Here is a 19,913-nt window from a genome sequence, read left to right as displayed (position 1 = left end):
GGGGAGAGCAGAGCTAATCAGCACTTTGCCGTGTTTTCCTGGGACAAGTAGGTGCAATGCAGCACGGTATGAACCAAGCAGCCCATCCATGGACTGAAGAGCATGCTTGAACAGCATAAACCATTAGCACAGGCTAAAGGCAAGCCTGAAATACAGGGAAAGAAGCAGTGGAAGAATGTGGAAAAGCTTCTGGGCTCATCTAATCCCTTACTGCAATCTATAGGATGCAACAAAACTCTTTAAAAGAGCATAGTTGTCCTTGGCTACCATTCTCTTCCATACTTGCTTTATGACTTTTTTCCATAGATACCAGGGGAAAAGTTAGCAGGACGAAGGAATTGCTGTCCCTCAGCAGCATGGAGCCAGATAGTGCTCACCATCCCACGAGGCAGAAAGATCCTGCCCCATCCAGGGCTGCTGCTTTGGGCTGGATGGCCCAGGAAGGTCAGGATGTGTCCGGATGCACACGCTGTGCTGGATCCCACCTCCGGCAAGCCAGCGCCTTCCTCTCCCAGAGCAACAGTGTTTCCCAAGGAATGAGCCCTCTTCAAATTGACTATCAATGCTCCTGTAGCTTGTGGAAGCGCGTGGCCACCAGTCCCTCTGGGTACCTGGTCTGCCAACCCTCACCGCTGGAGAGGCAGCAAAACCTAGGTGCAACACCAGATGTAGATTGGGCTAATTCACAGGGGGCAGCTACCATCCTACAAACAGGATGCTTGGTGCCTTCACAGTGGATGAGAGACCCATGAAGGGCAGGAACTTTGAGGACACCATGATTTTATAAAGATGGTGAGACCTCTAATCCAGCCGTGATCTGCACTCCTGGGCTATAAACTCCCTGCCACGCCTGTGTGCATAGACACACAGATACGCTGGCGTGATGAACATGTTAATGCACCGGTGAGGCTTGGAGGCCTCCTAAGACCACGGGCTCGCAAGTGTCTGAGGGTCCTGCTGGGTCTGAACCTCCCCTTGGCATCAGACCCATTTCTTTCATGTGCAACTGTCTTGGTCCCAAGATCAATTTCTGCTCATTAGACATTGCTTTCACAACTTGTTGTACAGAAGTCATTAATGGCCATACAAAAAATGACCGATGGGTCCTTCTGAATGTTTCCAACAGCTGTGTATATAGAGAAAGCAAACAGAAACCTGCAGGCCACACAGCGATTCTGGTGCTTTCTTTACACTTATGGTCTTCTTCCATCAAATACGTCACTCTTGCTTCACCTAACTTGCTGTGTAGTTTACAGGGCAGAAAACTGAGGAGGCATGTGTTTAGGATCAGAAAAAATACAAATCTCTGCAAGTTGTCATAATTTGGACATCTCCAAATTCTTCCTACCCCAGCATGCATCACTGACTCAATGGGAACATAGGGCTAACTGCCAAAGCCGCGTCCTCCCTCGTGACTCCTGTGGCACCGCAGCGCCAGGCGGAAAGCCGGCGTGACACTCAGAGAGGTAGAATGAAAGAACCTGGTGTGAAACTAAGCTGAGAACTCGCTCTCCACTGACATGGAAGATTTTTGCTCCAAGGTAATTGCTGCTTGCCTCTGTAACCCTCATGCTGTCTGATGCGGGCAAGGGAGATGTGTGACTGTGTCCAGCTGCACAGTCCGTCCCGCAGCATCCCCAGCACACTCCACACATGACACTGGAGGGTTTGAGAAACTCCAGCGAGTTTTAATCGCTTCTTTTTACAATTTAATTCTGTTGAAGCTCAGTTTTTGCATCCAAATGTGCACTCTCCTTTGAAATGTGGTGATCTGAAGTGAAAGCTGCCAGTGGATGAAAATCTGCATGAATGATGAGAAAAGCCTGCCTGAATTTCCATGCAAAAACATTTGCTGTTTGTGCTCAGTCCTAGCATTTTTCTGCTTCTCCTGTCTCTGCACTGCTTGCTACTCTGGTTATATCTTCAGATCCTGTCATAACCTGACACTCTTAAGGGACAAGGTTACCCCATCATGGCTTCTGGCATCATCCTTGGGAGCAGCACCTTCCAGAAGAAGGTTTTCCACAAAAGGCTTTAATCAAAGCCCCCAAGGGAGCACAGTGATTGACCTGTAGACACAGAGACCCGCAGGTGGCTGAGGTAGCAACCCTGTGATTGCTGCAAGTTGTCCTCCACAAATAACAGATGGAAGACTCAGGGACAACAGCACAGGAGTTTGCTTTGCTGGTGCATTTTGAGAAAGATGTGGGGTGACCAAGATGTCCCAGAAGCCTTAGACCAACCCTCCTGCTCCACAGTCCCCTGAAAAAATCCCCCCAGGTCAGCTTTACCCTAGCAAGCTCCAACTCTGCTCTGAATGTGGTGCTGACAGCTGGGAGCTCAGTGCAGGCCACTACCCTACTGCTGAGACCTGCTCTGGGCAGCTCATATCGAGCTCCATCCTGCTGTCACTAGACCACTTCTGGGACCTAAACTGCTCATGCAAGGCCATGGTGGGTTTCTTGATACCATGCTCTGCAACAGTTGTGTAGGCAGAGCCTGTGTCCCTAACACACTACTTACTATCTACGATAGGTACAAATCTCTAGCTAAAATACCACCCAGGTGAACTAAAAGGCTGAAGACTGTTTCTCTGTTGCTTATGATTATTTCACTCTGCCACAGTCTGTGAGCTTGCTTAAATCCCAGCCTGGGTTTATTTTTCTTCCCTTTTTTGGTCTCCTCTACCTGCCGCCAGAAATCTAATTTTGCATCTGAGAATTTGCAGCGGGGAATAATCTTAGCACTGAACCCGGTAGTTCTCATCAAAAGCCTCACTGGAGGAAGCTCTGCAGCTTGATGTATCTAGCAAACTGCAGAAAGAAAGGCAAAACTTTGGGGGGAAAACAACCTCTTCAATGTCAGGTTTTCATTGCCACACTTGCTGCACGCACAACCCAAGCACAGCAAGGTCTGGCGGGATGCGCTAACCTGCCACACTCATCCTCATCCTGTTTTGGAAACAGTCTCCCCATTCTTGGGAAAATCTCTTTCTTTATATATGTGAAAGAAAGACAACAAGTCTGGGCTCCTACCAGCACAAGTTCTCGCTCACTAAAACCCAGCATTTGCCAATTCTCTTACTGTCTGTTAAAACAGGCATGACTGCACGTACCTTAAAATGTGACTCTGTCTCCTCTTCCTGAGTAGAACTGGAGGGAGATGGTGTAGCCGACTTACTTCCCGGGGGCGATGGGGAGCCGTGGGTAACACCGCTGCGCATCCCCATCTGGGAAATCAGCTGAGACTGGCTGAGCGCGCTCATGGGCCCGGCTAACATCCCTGGTCGATTGATCAGGGGCACTTGACGGTTCGAATCATAGGAAGTGGCGTCCGAGTGGACCATCTCCTGGATCTGAGTTAGGAGAATATCACTTTTTAATTCCAAAAATGTATTTACTTAGCGTACTATCAAATCACTTTACGATGAACTCTTAGCGACTGATTTAAAGCGCTGGCAGAGAAAAGACATCTTTTTGCCCCCTTCCAAACCAGACAAGAGCAAGGAATGAGTAACACCCCCCTGGGGGCTCTGCTCCCTGTCCTTGCCCCGCCAGAGGCAGAGGGATTAGAGAGGTGCTCAACGCTGCTTGGAAATACAGAGGGGGAATTTGGGGGAGGCGTCCCGGCAGCAGCAATCCTCCTGCGTTATCCGTACTGCTGTCCGGGCGCTCGCGCCACTGGGGTTAGAGCAAAAGGCAAAAGCAGCAAACGCAGAGCAAGTGGGTGGAAGCCCCAGGGCCAGCAGGGAAACCAGGAGGAAGGAGAAAGCGAAGGACGGTTCCTTCTTTCTCTCTTTCTTCCTTGCTTTGCACCGTTGGCCGCTGGAGTTCTCGCAGTTCTCACAATTACAATTTAAGGCCTTTGGACATGGATGAGCTTCGGGTTGCCCCCGGGTAGCTCAGGTGCCCTTGTACATGGCGGGGAGCTACAACCGAGACACGGGGGCTCATCGTCAGCGGGTGAAACATGCAACGGTCATCTCCTTATTTTATAGAATTCATAACAAGCAGCAAAAATGTTCTTTCAGGTTCTAGCTCAGGAGCTGGAAGCAAACTCCCTTATTCTGATCCTTGCACAACTCCTCCCCAAAGCTGTATCATCACCGTCGAACCAGAAGGCCTCTACTTCTCCAAGGCTCAGAGTCAGCAAGGGTCAAGGCATTTCCCGAGATGGATCCCAAACAGCCCAGGTGGAGAGGTCCCTCTCCATCTTCCACTGGCCACAGTAACTACTTAATTACAATGTTTTCTGGAGACAATTCTTCTAAATTTAAATATCACAGTCAGTTCCGATCCCCCTCAGAACGAACGTAGCAGAAATAACAAATGTTCAGACACAGGCAACGAAAATTGTCGGCTGCCTGTTAAGATTTCCAAACGAGAGCAGAGAACAGAAGTGATGCATGTGTGTGCAGGTGTGCACGTGTGGAGTTGAGAGAAGAGGTTACATGGCAGAGCTGTCCACAAAAATTATGAGTTTTCACAAAAAAGTTTTCTAATACCTACTTATTTGTCCTCACCCTGCAAGAGCGAGGAGACAGCTAATGAACCTGAAAGGCAATTAATCCCACCGCTAACGGGCTAGGTGAACGACGCACAATTAACCAGCACAAGCACTGCTTCCCGAGATTGTTGAGCCCAACAATCTTGAAAGATTCAAAAGAAAAATGGAACATATATATATACACGGCTAATACGAAATGTCCAATGCTCCACTGGACAAAACAAGAACATCTGGTGGGCTGTAAATCCCCATGTGTCCTGGGCAGTCTGCGCAGCCCGCTCTGCCCCTTTGCAGTGACGGCCGTCCCCGCTCGGCTGCAGGGACAGCGTGCGGAGGTGCCCCCAAAGACCAGCCGAGCCACGCCACCTTTCCTGGAGAAAATCCAAGCGGGATTTCCCCGTCAATCCCCACTCTCGCCCTTCCCCGGCACAAGTGAGCCCGTCCCTATGCGGATCTCAGCCCAGCGCGCCAGCTCCCTCCCGACTTTCAGAGCAGACTTAAGCTGGCTACTTATGTGCAATCTGATGCAGCCACAGAAGAAGCCAGCAGGAGGGAAATCAAACCCTATCTTAAACATTTTCCAGACTTTTTGCTTTTTGCATTAATCTGATTAACGTTAACACGAGTTTAAAGACCCAGGCTTTATTTATTAACAATCTTCACTTCCGATAAGCCCACTGAGGTGCAATCTCTCATTAACAGGGGAGGCTTGCCAGCTCCATTAGCGGCACATGCAGCGAGAAACCCAGGGCAGGTCTGCTCGGGCTCAGTAGGCTTCAGAGGAAATAAATCCAAATGCAAAAAACAGATTTACTGCTGCAGGTCGGGAATCAAGAGCTTTAGCACAACATCAGAGAGCATGTTCTGCTCGCACTGTCAGATTCGCCGTGAGTAGAGGAGTGTGCGTTAGGGGAGCAGATTTTGCCAGATCTGTCCCTTTTCTGTATTAATTACTAAGTGCCGGGATATAACTCGCATGAAGAAAAGTACGTCTCGCATTTAAGCGGCCTCAGGAGTTTGAGGCCGGCTTTGGGGCCGTGCAGAGCTGCTGTCCTCAGCTCACAGGGTTGCAAAAAAAGGCCAGGTTACAAAGGGCGCAGCGTTGGCCTTAGCTCCGTCGCGGCACCAAGAAAACGTGCCGCTTTTAGTTCAGAAAAGGCGGAAAGTTTTACGGGCCCCTCGCTGGAGAGGTCTGGGCTCTCCTCCTTCCCGCGCACGGCTGTGCCAAAACCGCAGCCAGGACCCCACTCGCTGTCCCCTGCCCTCCGCGTCCCGACACCGCGCTCAACGCCCATCGTTTTTTAAATCAGGCGCGTGCTTAAGTCGCTACCGAGCGGAGGCCAAATTTTGGGTCCCGGGTAAGACAGGCAGGGCTTTTTGAGCAGACGAGGCAGAGCCTTCCCGGCAGGAAAGATGGGAACGGCAAAGGGACGGGGCGGGCTGAGGAGCCGGCAAGCCCGGAGCCACGGGATGGCACCCGCCGGTGCGGGAGCGGCCAGCGCCCTTCCCGATCTCCAAGGAGGAGAGGGGGAAATCTGCCTCGGCTTTTGTCGGTTTAATCCAGACCTTTCAATGTGCAAGCTGATCTGCCAGCTGCTAAGGAAAAGAATAATTGATTGTCCTTATTTTAAATTTAAATGAAGAAAAAGTTTATGAGATGGGTGTTTCATACACGGAGAAGGCTTGGAGATGTGCTTTAAAATTTTTTTTTATATTTAAAATAGCTCATTTGCATCTGCAGCCATGGCAGCCTCTTGGGTAAATACTTTATTAAGACAAATTAAAAAAAACCCTTTATTATGTGGCCAATAGACCACGACAGCTCTGTTTATCCATTAAATACGTAATCATACACTTTTTCTTTAAAGCGCATATTACTTATGCAGCCGAGCAGAACAAGTCCAGAAGTACAGTTATGGATATGGGACACGTGCTGCAAATTCTTATGAAAATTTGGAGGAAGAACCTGACACCTGGCCCACAGAATCCAGGAGCAAGGCTCCTGCCAACAGCGACCCGACCGCAGCCACGCTAGATACCCACACCCGTATCAGAAAGCAGCTGCATCTCCAGAAAGAGAGCGCTGCACGTCCTCAGCCTCGCCGCACCGCTGTCCCCAAAGCACGCCCCCCCCCCCCCCCGAGCAGCTCCAGGAGCGCGTGGAGGCGGTGAGCCACTGCTCGGAGCCCCGGGAAGTCTCAGGGCCTCCAACTGTTTTGCAAGGACGAATTAACTCCTGCACCCCGCCGAGGAAACCCACATCACGGCCCATTTCGTCCGCGTGAAATGAAGGAATACAGAGGGCAGGCGATGTGCCCAAGGGCATTTGGTGCAGCGGTGGCAGAGCCTCGGAGATGCTCAAAATGCCCTGATTTGCACCAGTTTGGAAATAATTCAGGAGCGGGGATGAGCCGGCAATGGAATGCTCACGGCACCTGGACTGCACCGGGCAGTCCGTATTCGAGAGGTTTCGCGAAAAGGTGGAAATGGCTCAACGAAGGCATCCAGCTGCGCCTTCTCGAGAAGGCGTGCAAGAGCAGACCTAAGCACACCTACAGCTAAACTACCCCCCCGCCAACGCGACCGAGCCCATCGCAAGGGGGGCGGCTCGGAGGCCAGCGCGCGGAGCGGGTCCGGGGTCCCCGCGACGCCACGCGCGCGGCCCCCTCCCGTCTCCGCGCCCGCCCGCTTCCCCCGAATGCCGCTGGCTTTCCCCAAGGCCGGATCCTGCCCAACACGGGCGTTAGGTGTACCGGCAACCTCGCCGCCAGGTGCCGTAACGGGAGCGGGAGCCTCGCGTCTCCGAAGGACGCGTTTGCAGCCTCCGCTGCAAAGATGCTCTGCGCCGCAGAGGAAACATGAGCGAAATGTGATGTAGTCATAGCTGAAGTAATTAAGTGCATCTTACTTAACAGATTCCCAAAGGCTGTGCTAGCTCAAAGACAGCTTCCTTTTTCACAATATTTCAGGTTTTTTTCCCCTAATGAATATGCATATCGGGCATATAAACGCTCCAGCTAATCCTCCAAAAGGAGAGGAAAAAAAAAGCGGCTGACAAACGGCACATGCGCCGAGCTCCTTGTTTATGGGGAAAACGGCAATCTACGCTTCTGCGGCACCAGTGACAAAACGCCATTCGAAACAGGCTGAGGACGCAGATTTGAGGGCTCGACGCTCTGGCAGCAAAGATAACGTTTGGAAACGCGTCAAGCGGAGTTTTCTGTTAGACATCCCCCCAAACCCGCCAGGAAACGCAGCTCTGGCCGAGGGCAGCGCTAGCCAGCAGAGCCGGCGCTCTCGTTGCTGTCCCGGGCTTAGGCAGGACTCGCTGCCGCCGTTAAAAACCGCTCAGAGCCATGGCGCAAAACCGCAGTTTCCAACCGAAGCCCGGGCTCGCCCCGTAGCCGCCTGCTGCCTTCGCTTTGCACGGGATTCCCCTCCCGCGGCCCCCGAAGCGCTGCCGCTTCGCCTGGCTGAAGGCGTTCGCAGCCCCGCCGCGGGGAGCGCCGAGCCCCCGGCGCGCCGAGGGTGCCCCGAAGGAGACGGGCCGGCTCCGAGCAGCGCCGGCGGGCCGACGGCACGAGTCCAGCGCCGGCGGCGGGGGGAAGCCGCGATGGGGCAGCGCGGCGGCGGGGTCTCCCCGCGGTGCTGCCGCCTCTGCCCCGGGCGGGGAGAGCGGCCGGAGCGGTCCGGCTCTCGCCACCGAGGTCCGCGGGCTCCCGCCGGCCCCGGCGGGGCAGGATTATTCCCGGGAGCCTCGGCAAGGCTCGGCTGCGGCGTAGATTACCTCTCCTTAGGGCTGTTCCTGCGAACAAGCCATTACCATCACAATCAACCGGGGAGAGAAATTATCTGCCGAACAGCTTTGAAGCAAAGTTTTCCCAGCAGGCTTCTTCTGTATTGAAGTTTAAATGTAAACGCATCGCCACAGCTGAAATGCTTAAAGATGATTTACTTAAAAAAAAGAGAGAGAGCAGGAGAGAGAGAGGCTGATAAGAAAATATATCCCCAATTTCCGCCCCTCCTCTTCCCGATTTGTAACTGCTCCTAATAAACTTTCATGGTCTATGTAAAAACGCTTTAGTGCAGTGACAAATTTCTGCTGGAATTTGAGATGTCTTGTTCAGAGTAATAGCTATCTCACACAGGTGCCCAGCTGCTATTGTAAAATCAGTAAGCATTTAATTGAAACAAATGACTATAATAATAGTACATTATCCCTGCAGGCTCATAGCCATAACAGTTTTAATTATTGAGTTAAGAGTCAAACTAATTTATCCGTTAAAGTAACAGCCACATCTTTGCTTCCACCGATCATCCTATTATGAATATGAGGGGAACAGGAGGAAAGGATTGAAAAAGGAAGCAATTTATTTTTGGAAGGGGTGTGGGGGGGGTGTCAGGTGTTCATCCTTGCTAGTGCGGCAGGGTTCCCAGCCGCCGGCTCGCAGCGGCAGGGCTGCAGCCGGCACCGGAGCCGCCGAGCCTCCCGCCGCCCCCATCCCGGGGCTCCGCGCTGCGCGTCCGTCCCGGTGGTGGCACGCGGCAGCTCTCGGGAACTGCACTGCAACCCCAGCTTTTCTGCAGCAGACAGCGAGAAGCAAAGAGGGGTTTGCAGACCCACGTGTGCAAACGTGACCCGAAGATGCTCCCCCCCGACGTCCGGGCCAGGCAGTAAAGAATCCACATCGGCTATTTGGAAGGGGCATTTCTGAGACCCAGCCGTGCTCTAGGGCACTTCCGAACGCCCGGCTTTGCTGGACCTGCAGCATCATGCTTCTCCTGCCTCCGGGCCCGGGGGCTGCGACACGCAGGACCCGAGCCCCCGCCGCGGGCAAACTGTGGGCAGAGGGGACACAGGGGGCGGCACAGCGGCACGGCCAGGATGGAGGGCAGGCCGGGCCTGAAATGATCCACGCCAGGAGACGTTAGCGTTGAACCTGGGGTGGGTTTTACCAGGGAGACTGAGGCCACGGCACACAGGCTGGCCCTCGCACAGCACAGGGCACAGCACTGCTGCAACGAGTCCTCTCCGAGCCAAGGCAGACGTGTCAGAAGAAAACCATGACAAAGTGTATTAAAAGCTACTAGGGGCGATGGATTCACCGCGGCACTGGCTGAATCACTCAGTGGTTCATTATCCTCAGTAGTAAAAACCCTACTTGTAGCCTGCACGGTCAAGTTGCACCTGGAGCTTCATATCCCATCACCTGCCACACTGAAGGGCCCCTCGCCAGGCTCTGCCCTTCGTTTAAGCACTTGCAGATTATAATTGAATCTCTCCCGCTTTGGCTACGTAAGCGGAGTGGTCCTCCGGACTCTCTCTCTTCAAGTTTTCCAGTCCTCTGTTCATTGCTACAGGTGGTTTTGAACTTCTCCATCAGCCACCAACTGCCTTGAAGCGCGGGTGCTCCCCACATCTCACAGGTCCTGTCCAGCGTCACCACCTCTGAGCAGTAAGATTTTCTCGCTGCAAGATTTCTCTGCTTCTTGCAAGATTTTTTTTGCTCCTGCAGGTGGGACAATATTGGTTCCCAAAATACATATTCACTATTTGTAATCAGTTTACCAGGCCACCCGAGAAGCTCTGTATCTCTATCAGAGGTCTACCTTCTTCGTTACTGGCATACTTACTGCATCATCTGCAGACTTCATTGGTAATCATTCTATGCTTTCTTTGGCAAATATATGACACGCTCTAGGAAGACAAAGTGACAAACTAATCCACCAAACTTGCGTAAAACTGATTTTGAATTGTTCAACTTTCTCAATGTACTCTGTGCTTCCGAGTCAAATGTCTCGCAGATGTCTAAGCATATTGTTAACATTGTTACCTTTATCACCCAAACCCGTAATCTCATCAAAAGAGATATCAAGTTAGTTTGACAAGATTTGTTTTCCATCAGCCCACATTGATTGGCATTAATTATATTACTTTCCTTTAATTCTTTATTAATTGAGGCCTGGATCTGCCTCTTCATTATTTTGCTGAGGATTGATGACAGACTGACGAGTCTGTAATTACCTGGGCTGTTCTGCTTCCCTTTCTAAATATTTGCACGTTAGCGCTTTTCTAGTCCTCCAGAGCTTCCCCAATAGTCCCCGAATTACTAAATACCGGCATTAGCAGTACCGAGAGCTCCTCAGACAGTTATTTCAAAACATGTGCAGCCAAGCTCGCTCAACCTGCTAATTTAAAGCAAATTTGAGAAGACTGATTTAAGAAAAGAAAGTTTTGTAGACATAAAACCCCGCCGCAGAGTTTCACTGCCATACGGCTGACCACGCGCCAGGCTCCCGGAGGCTCCCCGAGCTCCGCCGAGGTTATCGCTGCGCCCTGCCCTGGGGTTTGTCTTCTCCCTGCAGAAACTGCTGAGAGCCTCCTCCACCGCCGCCGCGGGACGAGTTGGTGGGGTCTCAGAGCGCACGCGCGGTACCTCCCCCGCCTTTGCCACGGCGGTAATGAGCAGAATAACGCGTTTTAATAACCCCGTTCCTGCCTGACGGTCGGGACTGAGCAGCTCGGCAGGCTGTGATCTAGCGCTATGAGATCCTGCTATTACGGGGGAAAGGATCATCCAAACACAATTAACACTTCATTACGAAGATGAAGCGCCGTAACTTCCGCGCGAGAACAGCAGCGGAAAACTGGATGGAGGCAGCGTTTAACAAATGAGAAATATTTCTCATTAATACTCTGCTTGCCGGAAGGGCACGACCAAAGGAATGTACCCACTCGGTATGGGATGAGCTCCACGTTGCTATTTTCAAATTATATCACATCCCATCACGCTCGTTTGCCAGTAAGAGTATTACCATGGACTTGTACAGCAGAGCTGTCTGCAATGGTCCCAAATCCAGTAACTCCCAGTCTGGAGGAGTGACACCAGCTAACGCTCGTCCGAAGCACGTCATTCCCTCTCTGCTGCGCGGGCAGCGCTGTTACACTGCCCGCAAAAGCTGAGGGCTTCAAAGGCGTCTCCAGGCGTCGAAGGAGAAAGAAGAGCTGGGACGCCAGACCTGCCCTGCGCCTCGGCCTCGCTGCAGGCCAGCAGCCCTCGCCGCGACGCTACCTGCTTCTCAAGGAGAAGACCGAAGCGTCGCAAGGCCTTGGCCCGCCCTGAATCCTGGACCACATCAATGGCGGCGTCCATCCGATGGAGGAGCAACGCGGTCTAGCCCGGCACCGGGACGGGCACGGGCACGTTCATCACGGTCCACCCCGCTGCCACCACGCTATGCCGTGCCGGGCAAGTCGCTCCATCCCCTGCTCCTCCGGCCTTTTCTCCATCTCGTCCAGAGGAACCGCGGCTCGTAGCTCATTTCGAGGACGTCTGGGAGACGGGAGCTGCCGGGGCGCAGGGAACAGCCCACGCCGTAGCCTGTGCGAGGGCGGCAGCACCAGGGACGAGCGACCGCTGGCTAACGCTGACAGCTCAGCGGCCCGCGCGCTCCCCCCAGGCACGTTCTTCGGTGCGCAACTACTATTAAACGAGACTAACGGAGGGAAAGACTCAGCAAAGCCCCGGGAATTAATTTATTTGCTGTATTGCATGCTAAATATCAGGAAAAGAAAGTGGTGTGAGATTTCCGGGGAGCCCTCCGGAGAGCAGGCTGCACCTGAAGCATCGGGAGGGCTCTGCAGAGAAGCAAGCGGAGAAGCCGCCAGCGCGACTCGGGGGGGGCCGCGAAGGCGGGAGGGCGCCCGCGCTCCGGCGAGGGCACGGCTAGCTGAATCCACGCCAGGCTGCCGCCTCAACGCAGGGAACAAAGGGAGCGCTGTCGGGTAAGAAGCCCATGAGCGAATGTACCCTGCAGCACGGATAATTTATCTACTTCCTCTTAAAAAAAAAAACCTCCTCTCCTGAGTGCATTTATCACCGCAACCAAATCGCAAGCGCACACGTCCCACTGCTAATATCTGTTGCAACGCTTCTGCTGCCAAAACGCAAGAATCGGCTTTGTTTCAATCACACTGTCCTTCAAGGGAGGCGAAGAGATAACCCCTGCTGCTTGCGTTGCAGGTCCTTGGGCCTAACTCTGCAGGACGGACAGCGCGGGAGAGGACTGCCGAGCCGGCTGGGACGGGCGGCAGGACTGCTGCCTCGCCTGCCCAAACCCGGACCTTGGGCTACGGCAGGGAGACCTGGGCACAAAGTGCACCGCGAGGTTCCTTTCTTGCTCCTGGACACGAACAGTTCAGACTGGTCTCCCTGGCTGAAACACAACACTGGTGTTTGGGAGAGACTTGCACATTTCAGAGGTTCCTGCTTCAAACTGCCGTTTCAGGTATTTCCTCCAGAAATGAAACTGGTCGGCAGGGGCAAAGAGGTGTTTTGAAGTCCTGGACCCCAAAGCAGACAGCACAAGGAGGCTGAACGGGAAGGCCAGGACCTCTGCGCTGGGGGCAGCCTGCGCTGCAAGCTGTCCTCGCCGTCCTCGCTGTCCTCGCTGTCCTCGCCACCCTTGCCATCCTCCTGCCCTCATTGTCCTCACCATCCCCACCGTCCTCATCACCCTCGCTGCCCTCATTGTCCTCGCCATCCTTGCTGTCTTCGCTGTTCTCATCACCCTCGCTGTCCTCATCTTTGCTGTCCTCGCCACCCTCACCATCCTCATCATCCTCGCCTCCTCCATGGCTCTGCACAGCTCTGGGCAGCATGCAGAGGGCAGGTGGCTCCTCTGGGCCCCGCCTGCCCCGGCACCCTGGTTTCTCATCTGGACACCTTCCCCTTTCAGTAAACGCAGTTCCTCCAAGGAGAGATCCCACCTGACGCTGCTCCTTTCGACACCTGGCGAACACCCGCTGGCGGGACCACCGGGGTGGGCGTTCTGTGGCATTATGTCCCAAACGAGGCCCCGCTGTTTCCTGGAGCAGGACGCAAAGACGTGACAAAGCTACTCACAACAGCTTAGCTCCACGCCGCCGGCTTTTACGGGTATTTTGCCTCTCCCGGCTCAGAAGAAGGCCATGCATGAAGCAGCGCAGCCCTTTGGGACTGTTCACGCCCAGGGAGCAGACTGCCAGCCCGCTCGCCCCTGTCAAACTTGCGCTCCTGAAGTCAGAGATGAGCAAAACAGTCCAGTAAAATGCAAGCGAAGAAAAGCCCTGGACCATGCATCTGTTCGGGGGTGGATCACATGCCCTCTGCGTGCCATGCAGCCAGTCTTTCTCCAGCTCTCAGCTGGAGAATATTCTCTAAATAATGTATTCAAAAAACTTTTTTTTTTAAATACGTTATTTTATGGGTAGAGAACAAGCCTGATAATTCAGTGAACATGTTTGTAAATAATCTATTCCATTAATTTCCGGCATGTTTTCTGAATACATTATTTAGCGATGTTTTCAAAACCATTTGCAGATGAAGGCAATTGCGGTTCATCCAGGCATAACTTCATCGTATCCCAAAAACCAGGGGCCAGAACTTTCCTGTAGTGGACAGTGGGGGGTAATTACATAATGCCAAATCCTGAGCCCACCGCCTACCCATGGGGGGTATAAAACTTAATAAAATTGTCACATATGGAAGAAAGCAAAGGGGGTAGCTGTACCCTGCAGGTAGATGATACCTGCAGGTGTAGAGATGCTGAAAGGGCTGAAACATCCCTGGGAGATGTGTGGAAGCAAGGCACTGTGCCCCGCGGATACCTGGGGACACGGGGAGGGGCTCGCCTTCCCCGCAGTCTCCAAGCGATGCACAGATGGACCCAAGCTCATGTCCACCCAAAGCTCTCCCTTATGGTCTGGAAGCTGAAAAGGGGAGCTTGAGGGCCCTCAAAGAAGCTTCTGAAATGTATTTATAGAGGAGAAAGTCTGAAACAACCTCTGCGATTAGGGTAAAAAATCATAACATTCTGAAGTCTTCTCTAACATTCACCATGGAGTTTGAAAGCACTGTGCTGGACAGATTTTCACTACAATACTGCAAAGAGAGCAAAAGGAAGGTAAATTTAGAGCTATTGAGTCTTCTTTGCAACAACTCGGTCACATACGAAAGGTGAAACTGGAGAGAAATGGCCAGCAGAGAAGATACAGGGGATTATCTGTTGCGGACACAGTGGAAGGTATCTAAGGCAGACACTGCCACAAGCTCCCGGGGCATCTGTGCGGGAAGGCAAGGGATGCCGTAGGGGAGATGCACCTGCTCCACTGGGGGATCTGGCAAACGGGAGGGGAAACGCTGCTGGCGATGGGCAACGCTGCTCCATGAGACCCTCGCGCCAGCCAGCAAGTTCAGAAAGTGGGACTTTTGCACCAGACTCGCTGGCTGCACAGGAGCGATTTTCACCCCAAATGAGCACATATCTGAAACTGCAGAGGCATCAGGGAAGCACAGTATGAACAGGGATCTCTACCACCAGTGGATCCATTATCTCCATCCTTGGAGATACTCAAAAGCTGTCTAGATAGGGTCCTGGGCAACATGCTGTCGGTGACCCTGCTTGAGCAGGGGAGTAGGGGAGTTGGACTAGATGATCTCCAGAGGTCCCTTCCAACCTCAACCATTCTGTGATTCTGTGATTACCAATCTTGCCCGAAATTCAGTAACAGCTCCAGGAGAAAATCATAGTTTGAGTGTTTGTTCTACACTTGTTGCAAGCAGCACGTGCAAAGGGGGCTGCGTGTGCACGTTGTTTGTAGCATTTGGATTTGCATCTGAGTGGGACCCTCTGCAGTACACCCTGCAGCGACCACTGTAAGAGTCTCACATCCTATAGGAGATTCAACACCGTAAGGGCAGCATTTGGCCCTCTGTCTAGCTGAAGCCCTGAAGTCCCAGCAGAACAATTTCCCTGCTTCAAATTTCTGTTTCCGTGCTCGTGATGAATGGAGGAGCAGACAAACTGTCTCAGGCAGTATTTTTGTTGCATTATAGAGGCCTAATGGTGAGCCAAAGCTATCCCCATGGGAAGCAAGGGGAAAAATCTCTTCAGAATGAGATCTATTTATATATCAGATTTTCTTTAATTTTATGCTTTCAGTTTTTAATCCCAAAGATACTGGCAGGAAGATGGATTCAGAATCCAAAGCTGAAACCTTTTAAAAAATAATGCCTCTACAGTGGCACTGGCTGAATGCTTCCTGAGCTGCGATGAAAGCCCACATGTCACATATTGCTACAGCTGGTCCCTAACCAGACTTTGCAGGTCACCTTTGAATGCTGATCTGCTCCAGAGCAACTTGTGCACTTCAGTACTCCATAGGACCATTATCTGCCCAGCAAAGTGGGATCAAAGACAGTATTTGAGAAGCACAAAGAGATTCCTGAGAAGCAGAGATCTGGTTTCATGCAAATAATCTTAGGGATAAAAAAAGTGAAAGCAGGAAAATACTAGAGACAGAATGTTTTTCACTCAGTCTCTCCAACTCTAAAGAGACTCCCTTGGAGGAGTTTGCTTTTTTTGGTGGGTTTATCAGATCCTAGACATTATTATATGTTTTATATGTTGAATTACAGCTCACTCTCCGTTTTACAAGATTCTAAACTGCTGAGATGGGCAGAAGTTTCTGTTCTCCATGGGCTCCGCTCCTGCAAACACTTAGGCACTCCTGGCATTTCTAGCAAGGCAATGGGGCCAGCAGGAAAGCATGAACTCAATTTCTCAAGAAATGGAACGGGTTTGACATCCATTTTCATTCCCTACAGAACAAAGCGCAGTGTCCAAAAAAAAAAAAAAGTAAGTGGTTGAGAAGAAAAAAAGAGCAAAACGAGCGCAGGAGAGAGCCCTTCTGTCCTCAAGAAGCTAATACCCGAGTGGGGAGGCCCTCAGGTAAGCTGCGAAAGCTGCAGACGTGGGTCTCGAGGTCTGTCTCATTTAGAGGAAGGATGTGAACTCCCATACCTCAGCTGGCCTTGCCAAAGGTGGACAGGAGCCGCTACACCTTGCAAGTCCTGCCACTTTGCAGCTCCCAACAAGGCTCAGGATAGCCGAGGTCCGTTTCTGGATATGCCCAAAACCTGCTGCTTGACTTGAGGCCACTCTTTTCACTTTTGTTACCCTAACTGCAAAACGGGATGACAACGCAGACATTCGTGTAAGAGCACGGTGGGCATGCTGCAGAGAAACGGGCTCTGTGAGCCTCACCAAGCTGAGGAGCCACACCAAGCCCTTCAGCTACGGCCCACAGGGTCCTGCTCCCCTGGGAGACACAGCAGGGGCCTGAACGCTATGGGTGAAATCCCTTGGCCGCACAGCTCTATTCTACTTGGCTACAGAAGAAACCAAAAGCAAGTCAAAATTCTCCCTTAATTTACAAGTAAGAAAGGGAATGATGTTCCACCTTGGAGCTGCTGGTGGTGGTGGGACAGCTAGGATCTGCCCTGGCCATTCCTGTGCTCTGATGGGAACATACAGAATAAGAAAAAGGATCTTCTCGAAGAAGTCCTCTGGAGGAAGAGTGCATGCAGGGCGAGCTAAGCCTGCTGCTGAGGAGCATGTGAGGCTGAGCATGTTCCCAACCTGGCAGATGGGCAGAAAGCTTTGCCTTTGATGCAGAAGATGCTGGGGAATCTGGGAACTGTGCAAATACTCATGCTTGCTTCTCCACCACCAGCTTGACGGGACTTCCCACAGCCAGCTCAAGCGGCTGGAGGGCAGTAGCACCCCGTGTCACACGCCACACTCCTCAATCCACCCAAGCATGGATGGGTCATGAAGCCAGGATGGCCCCGTCGTCTCCCTCGATATTTATTGGCCCCTCCTTGCAAGCTCCTGCAGCTTATTGAACCTTTCTGCACAGTACGATTCACTCTGTTTTATGCCTCTGCTGACTCTTCTCAGACATTTTAGATATTGCATTCACATAAAGCAATACACTCAAAAGTAATGACAGGCCTCAAAGTTTTATTGTATGGAGCATTAAAAAAGAAGAAGAAGAAAAAAAAGAAGTAATTTTAGAACACAACAGGAAAATGGGATGACTACATAGAAAAATCGTCCCTGTGGGACTAAACTCTGTGAATGAATTTTAAAAGTACTTCTTTTCTGATTGCAAAGTTTAACAGACCACTTTTCAAGCATCATAAGGAATTCCTGCAGTATTAGAAAGAGCTGAAGATGAAAGACTCCACCAGTGTGGATCCCACATCTGCACACAAACCACATCACTTCTCCTACAAATCTGCGAGGAGCTACCCCCTTTTTTCCCCCAACTCTGTAATCCTCTCGGCCCAGACACAAGTGCTGGGATTACTGTGTTGGTTTAGTGTTTCATAAGAGTCACCTATTATCAGGAACACAAGAATTCAGGGAGGAGGGATGGTTCTTTGGCTGAGTATTGCTTGGGAAATTATCTGAATTTCAAAAGCTAGCTGTGTTGGAACAATCCGAGATGGGCGACCTGATCTCCTGCACATTGGTACCCCACCAGCAAAATGAAGATCATGGCATTTGCCTGCTCTGCAGAGGTGAACCCGCGACAGCTGCAAGGTACGCAGCGACTTTGCTGCATCGCATAAACTGTTAACAGAAGGCACTGTCTAATCTTCTTGTCCTTAATTACAGCAAATGCTGAATACTTTTAAAATAGGTGTGAAAAGCCCAAGTGAATCTACATGCACACAACTAATTGCAGAAGGGAACGAAGAACAGAAACGCAAGCACCAACTCCTACCGCGAGAGCCAGAAGCAGCAACTTCTGCTCTGATTCTGGCAACTACAAACCCTTCCCATTTTTTAACTAGCTAATATAACTGCAAATGCTATTCCAACACAAATTATAGGCATGCAAAAACCTACAGAAATGCAAAATTAAAGTAATACAACTTCAGGAAGTGCTTATTTAGGTTCCAACAGCAACATTAACCTGAGCTGCTGCTCTGCCTGCCTGCCTGCTTTGTGTAATACATTTTATTAAATTAGCTGTATTGTATTAAGGAAGACTGGCAAAACAATATTCAGTCCAACAGGGTTTCAGTCCTCTTTTGGCTTCTGCATGATGGAAAACAGATACCTGAAAGTTATCCTTCTTTCCTTCTCTTTTAACATCATGGGAGCCAATTTTTGGATTTGAAATATGCCAGATTTGATGATGCTTTGGTCCGCCCATGACTGCATTGCCAAAACAACATCAAAATGTTTCTAACTCCAGCTCTTATTTAATCCAGGTAACTGCAGGGATTCAGATCATCAAGAACACCTCCTTCCCTCCCAAAGCACATAACCCCAAGTGGAACAACAAGAGTCACACACGACCCCGTTAGAGGTTTGATTTTTCCCACTGGGATTACATGCTGGCACTGGGGAGCCTGATCAATTGAGTCCCGAGGTTCAATCAATACGTGTCAACGCCAACACACTGCTTTATGGCGATGCGATCCATTTATCAACTTAAGTAACTCCAGTCACCCAGAAGACAGAGGCACTAAACCGGCAGTTAAGGTCTTCGGGTAGGTCTGAAGGTGGCGGGCGCTGCGGTGGTAGCTGCCGCAGCCGCCCCAAGCGGGTCGCTCGCGCCAGCACGCGGGCCCTCGGCATGCGCGGGAGCTCAGGCAGGTGTGCGCACGCAGACCCGCCGCCTTCCCAGCCCAAGCTGGGGTTTCTTTGCAATTGCTGCATGCAGCAGAGACAGAAGAACTGCTTTTTCAGGGCTGCAGAAAGAGCAGAAGGCTCTTCCACCTCAGCCTCAGTTGCGTTATCCTCAATGCAGAGCTCATCATTTGCTAGATGCGGCAGAACTCAAAGGCAACGGAAAACATTTCAGTTAGGCTCTTTCAAAAAAAAATGTTTTCGTTATTTCGCCTTACACATTGTGCCACCAAAACGCTTTGGCTGGAGCGCCCACGCTCAACGTGGCATTTGCATTTCCATCCGATCAGGCCCTGCGGCCCCACGCCAAGCGCGTGTTTACCTTCCAGCTCGAATCGCATCGCCCCGAGATCTGATTAACCCGGCGACCCGGGATTAAACAAGACCACCTGGAACGGAAGTGCTTTCCTCCGCTCCGCAGACCAAAAGGCACCGTCTGAATTTGCCAGCCAGGCTTTGAACGTGGCCGGCTTCATGGAGGCGTAAGGATCTGCGCGCCCTGCAATACTCCCCAATTTGTTTTCTGTCCAGTGAGTCTCCAAATAAGCTTTTAGGGTTTGGGGGAGCTACAGCTGTCTCCATGCACAGAGAGCGGCAGCGCTTCGTAGCCGGACAGAGCACAGCTGGGAGAGACGGAGGAGCTCGTGGGTTAGGGGAAGCAGGTGGAGGGGAAAGCAGAGATAACATCTGTCTCTGCCAAGGGCGCAACGTGGCCACGGGGGGCTCCCAGCTCGCTAGGACATCAGCTCTCCGTGCTGCTCTTGATGATTATATTGCTATTCCCTTTCAACCACCTGCAGCCACACCGCAAGCCGCGTCTGCAGGTCAGAGCCCCCCACGCTCGAACGCGGCGAGGAGCTGGGTGCCGGGGCTTGCCA

The 19,913-nt window shown here is 51.8% G+C and overlaps 1 protein-coding gene across 7 annotated transcripts in view; it reads right to left on the bottom strand.

The window, feature by feature from the left end:
- Positions 1 to 19,913, bottom strand: part of TOX2 (TOX high mobility group box family member 2) — a 168,758-nt gene that overhangs the window by 32,111 nt on the left and 116,734 nt on the right. For 6 of the 7 annotated variants that reach the window (XM_026076820.1, XM_026076823.1, XM_026076825.1 and 3 more), the window contains exon 4: positions 3,116 to 3,355. The exons of the other annotated variant lie outside the window; for it this stretch is intronic. In XM_026076820.1, coding sequence (XP_025932605.1) covers positions 3,116 to 3,355 — 240 coding nt within the window. The remainder of the gene's footprint in view (positions 1 to 3,115; positions 3,356 to 19,913) is intronic. 7 annotated transcript variants of the gene reach the window in all.

The sequence above is a fragment of the Apteryx rowi genome, unplaced genomic scaffold (assembly GCF_003343035.1).
Source record: "Apteryx rowi isolate R43461 unplaced genomic scaffold, aptRow1 scaffold_44, whole genome shotgun sequence".
In the NCBI taxonomy this organism is placed as follows: domain Eukaryota; kingdom Metazoa; phylum Chordata; class Aves; order Apterygiformes; family Apterygidae; genus Apteryx; species Apteryx rowi.
This window is presented reverse-complemented; position numbering and strand designations above follow the sequence as displayed.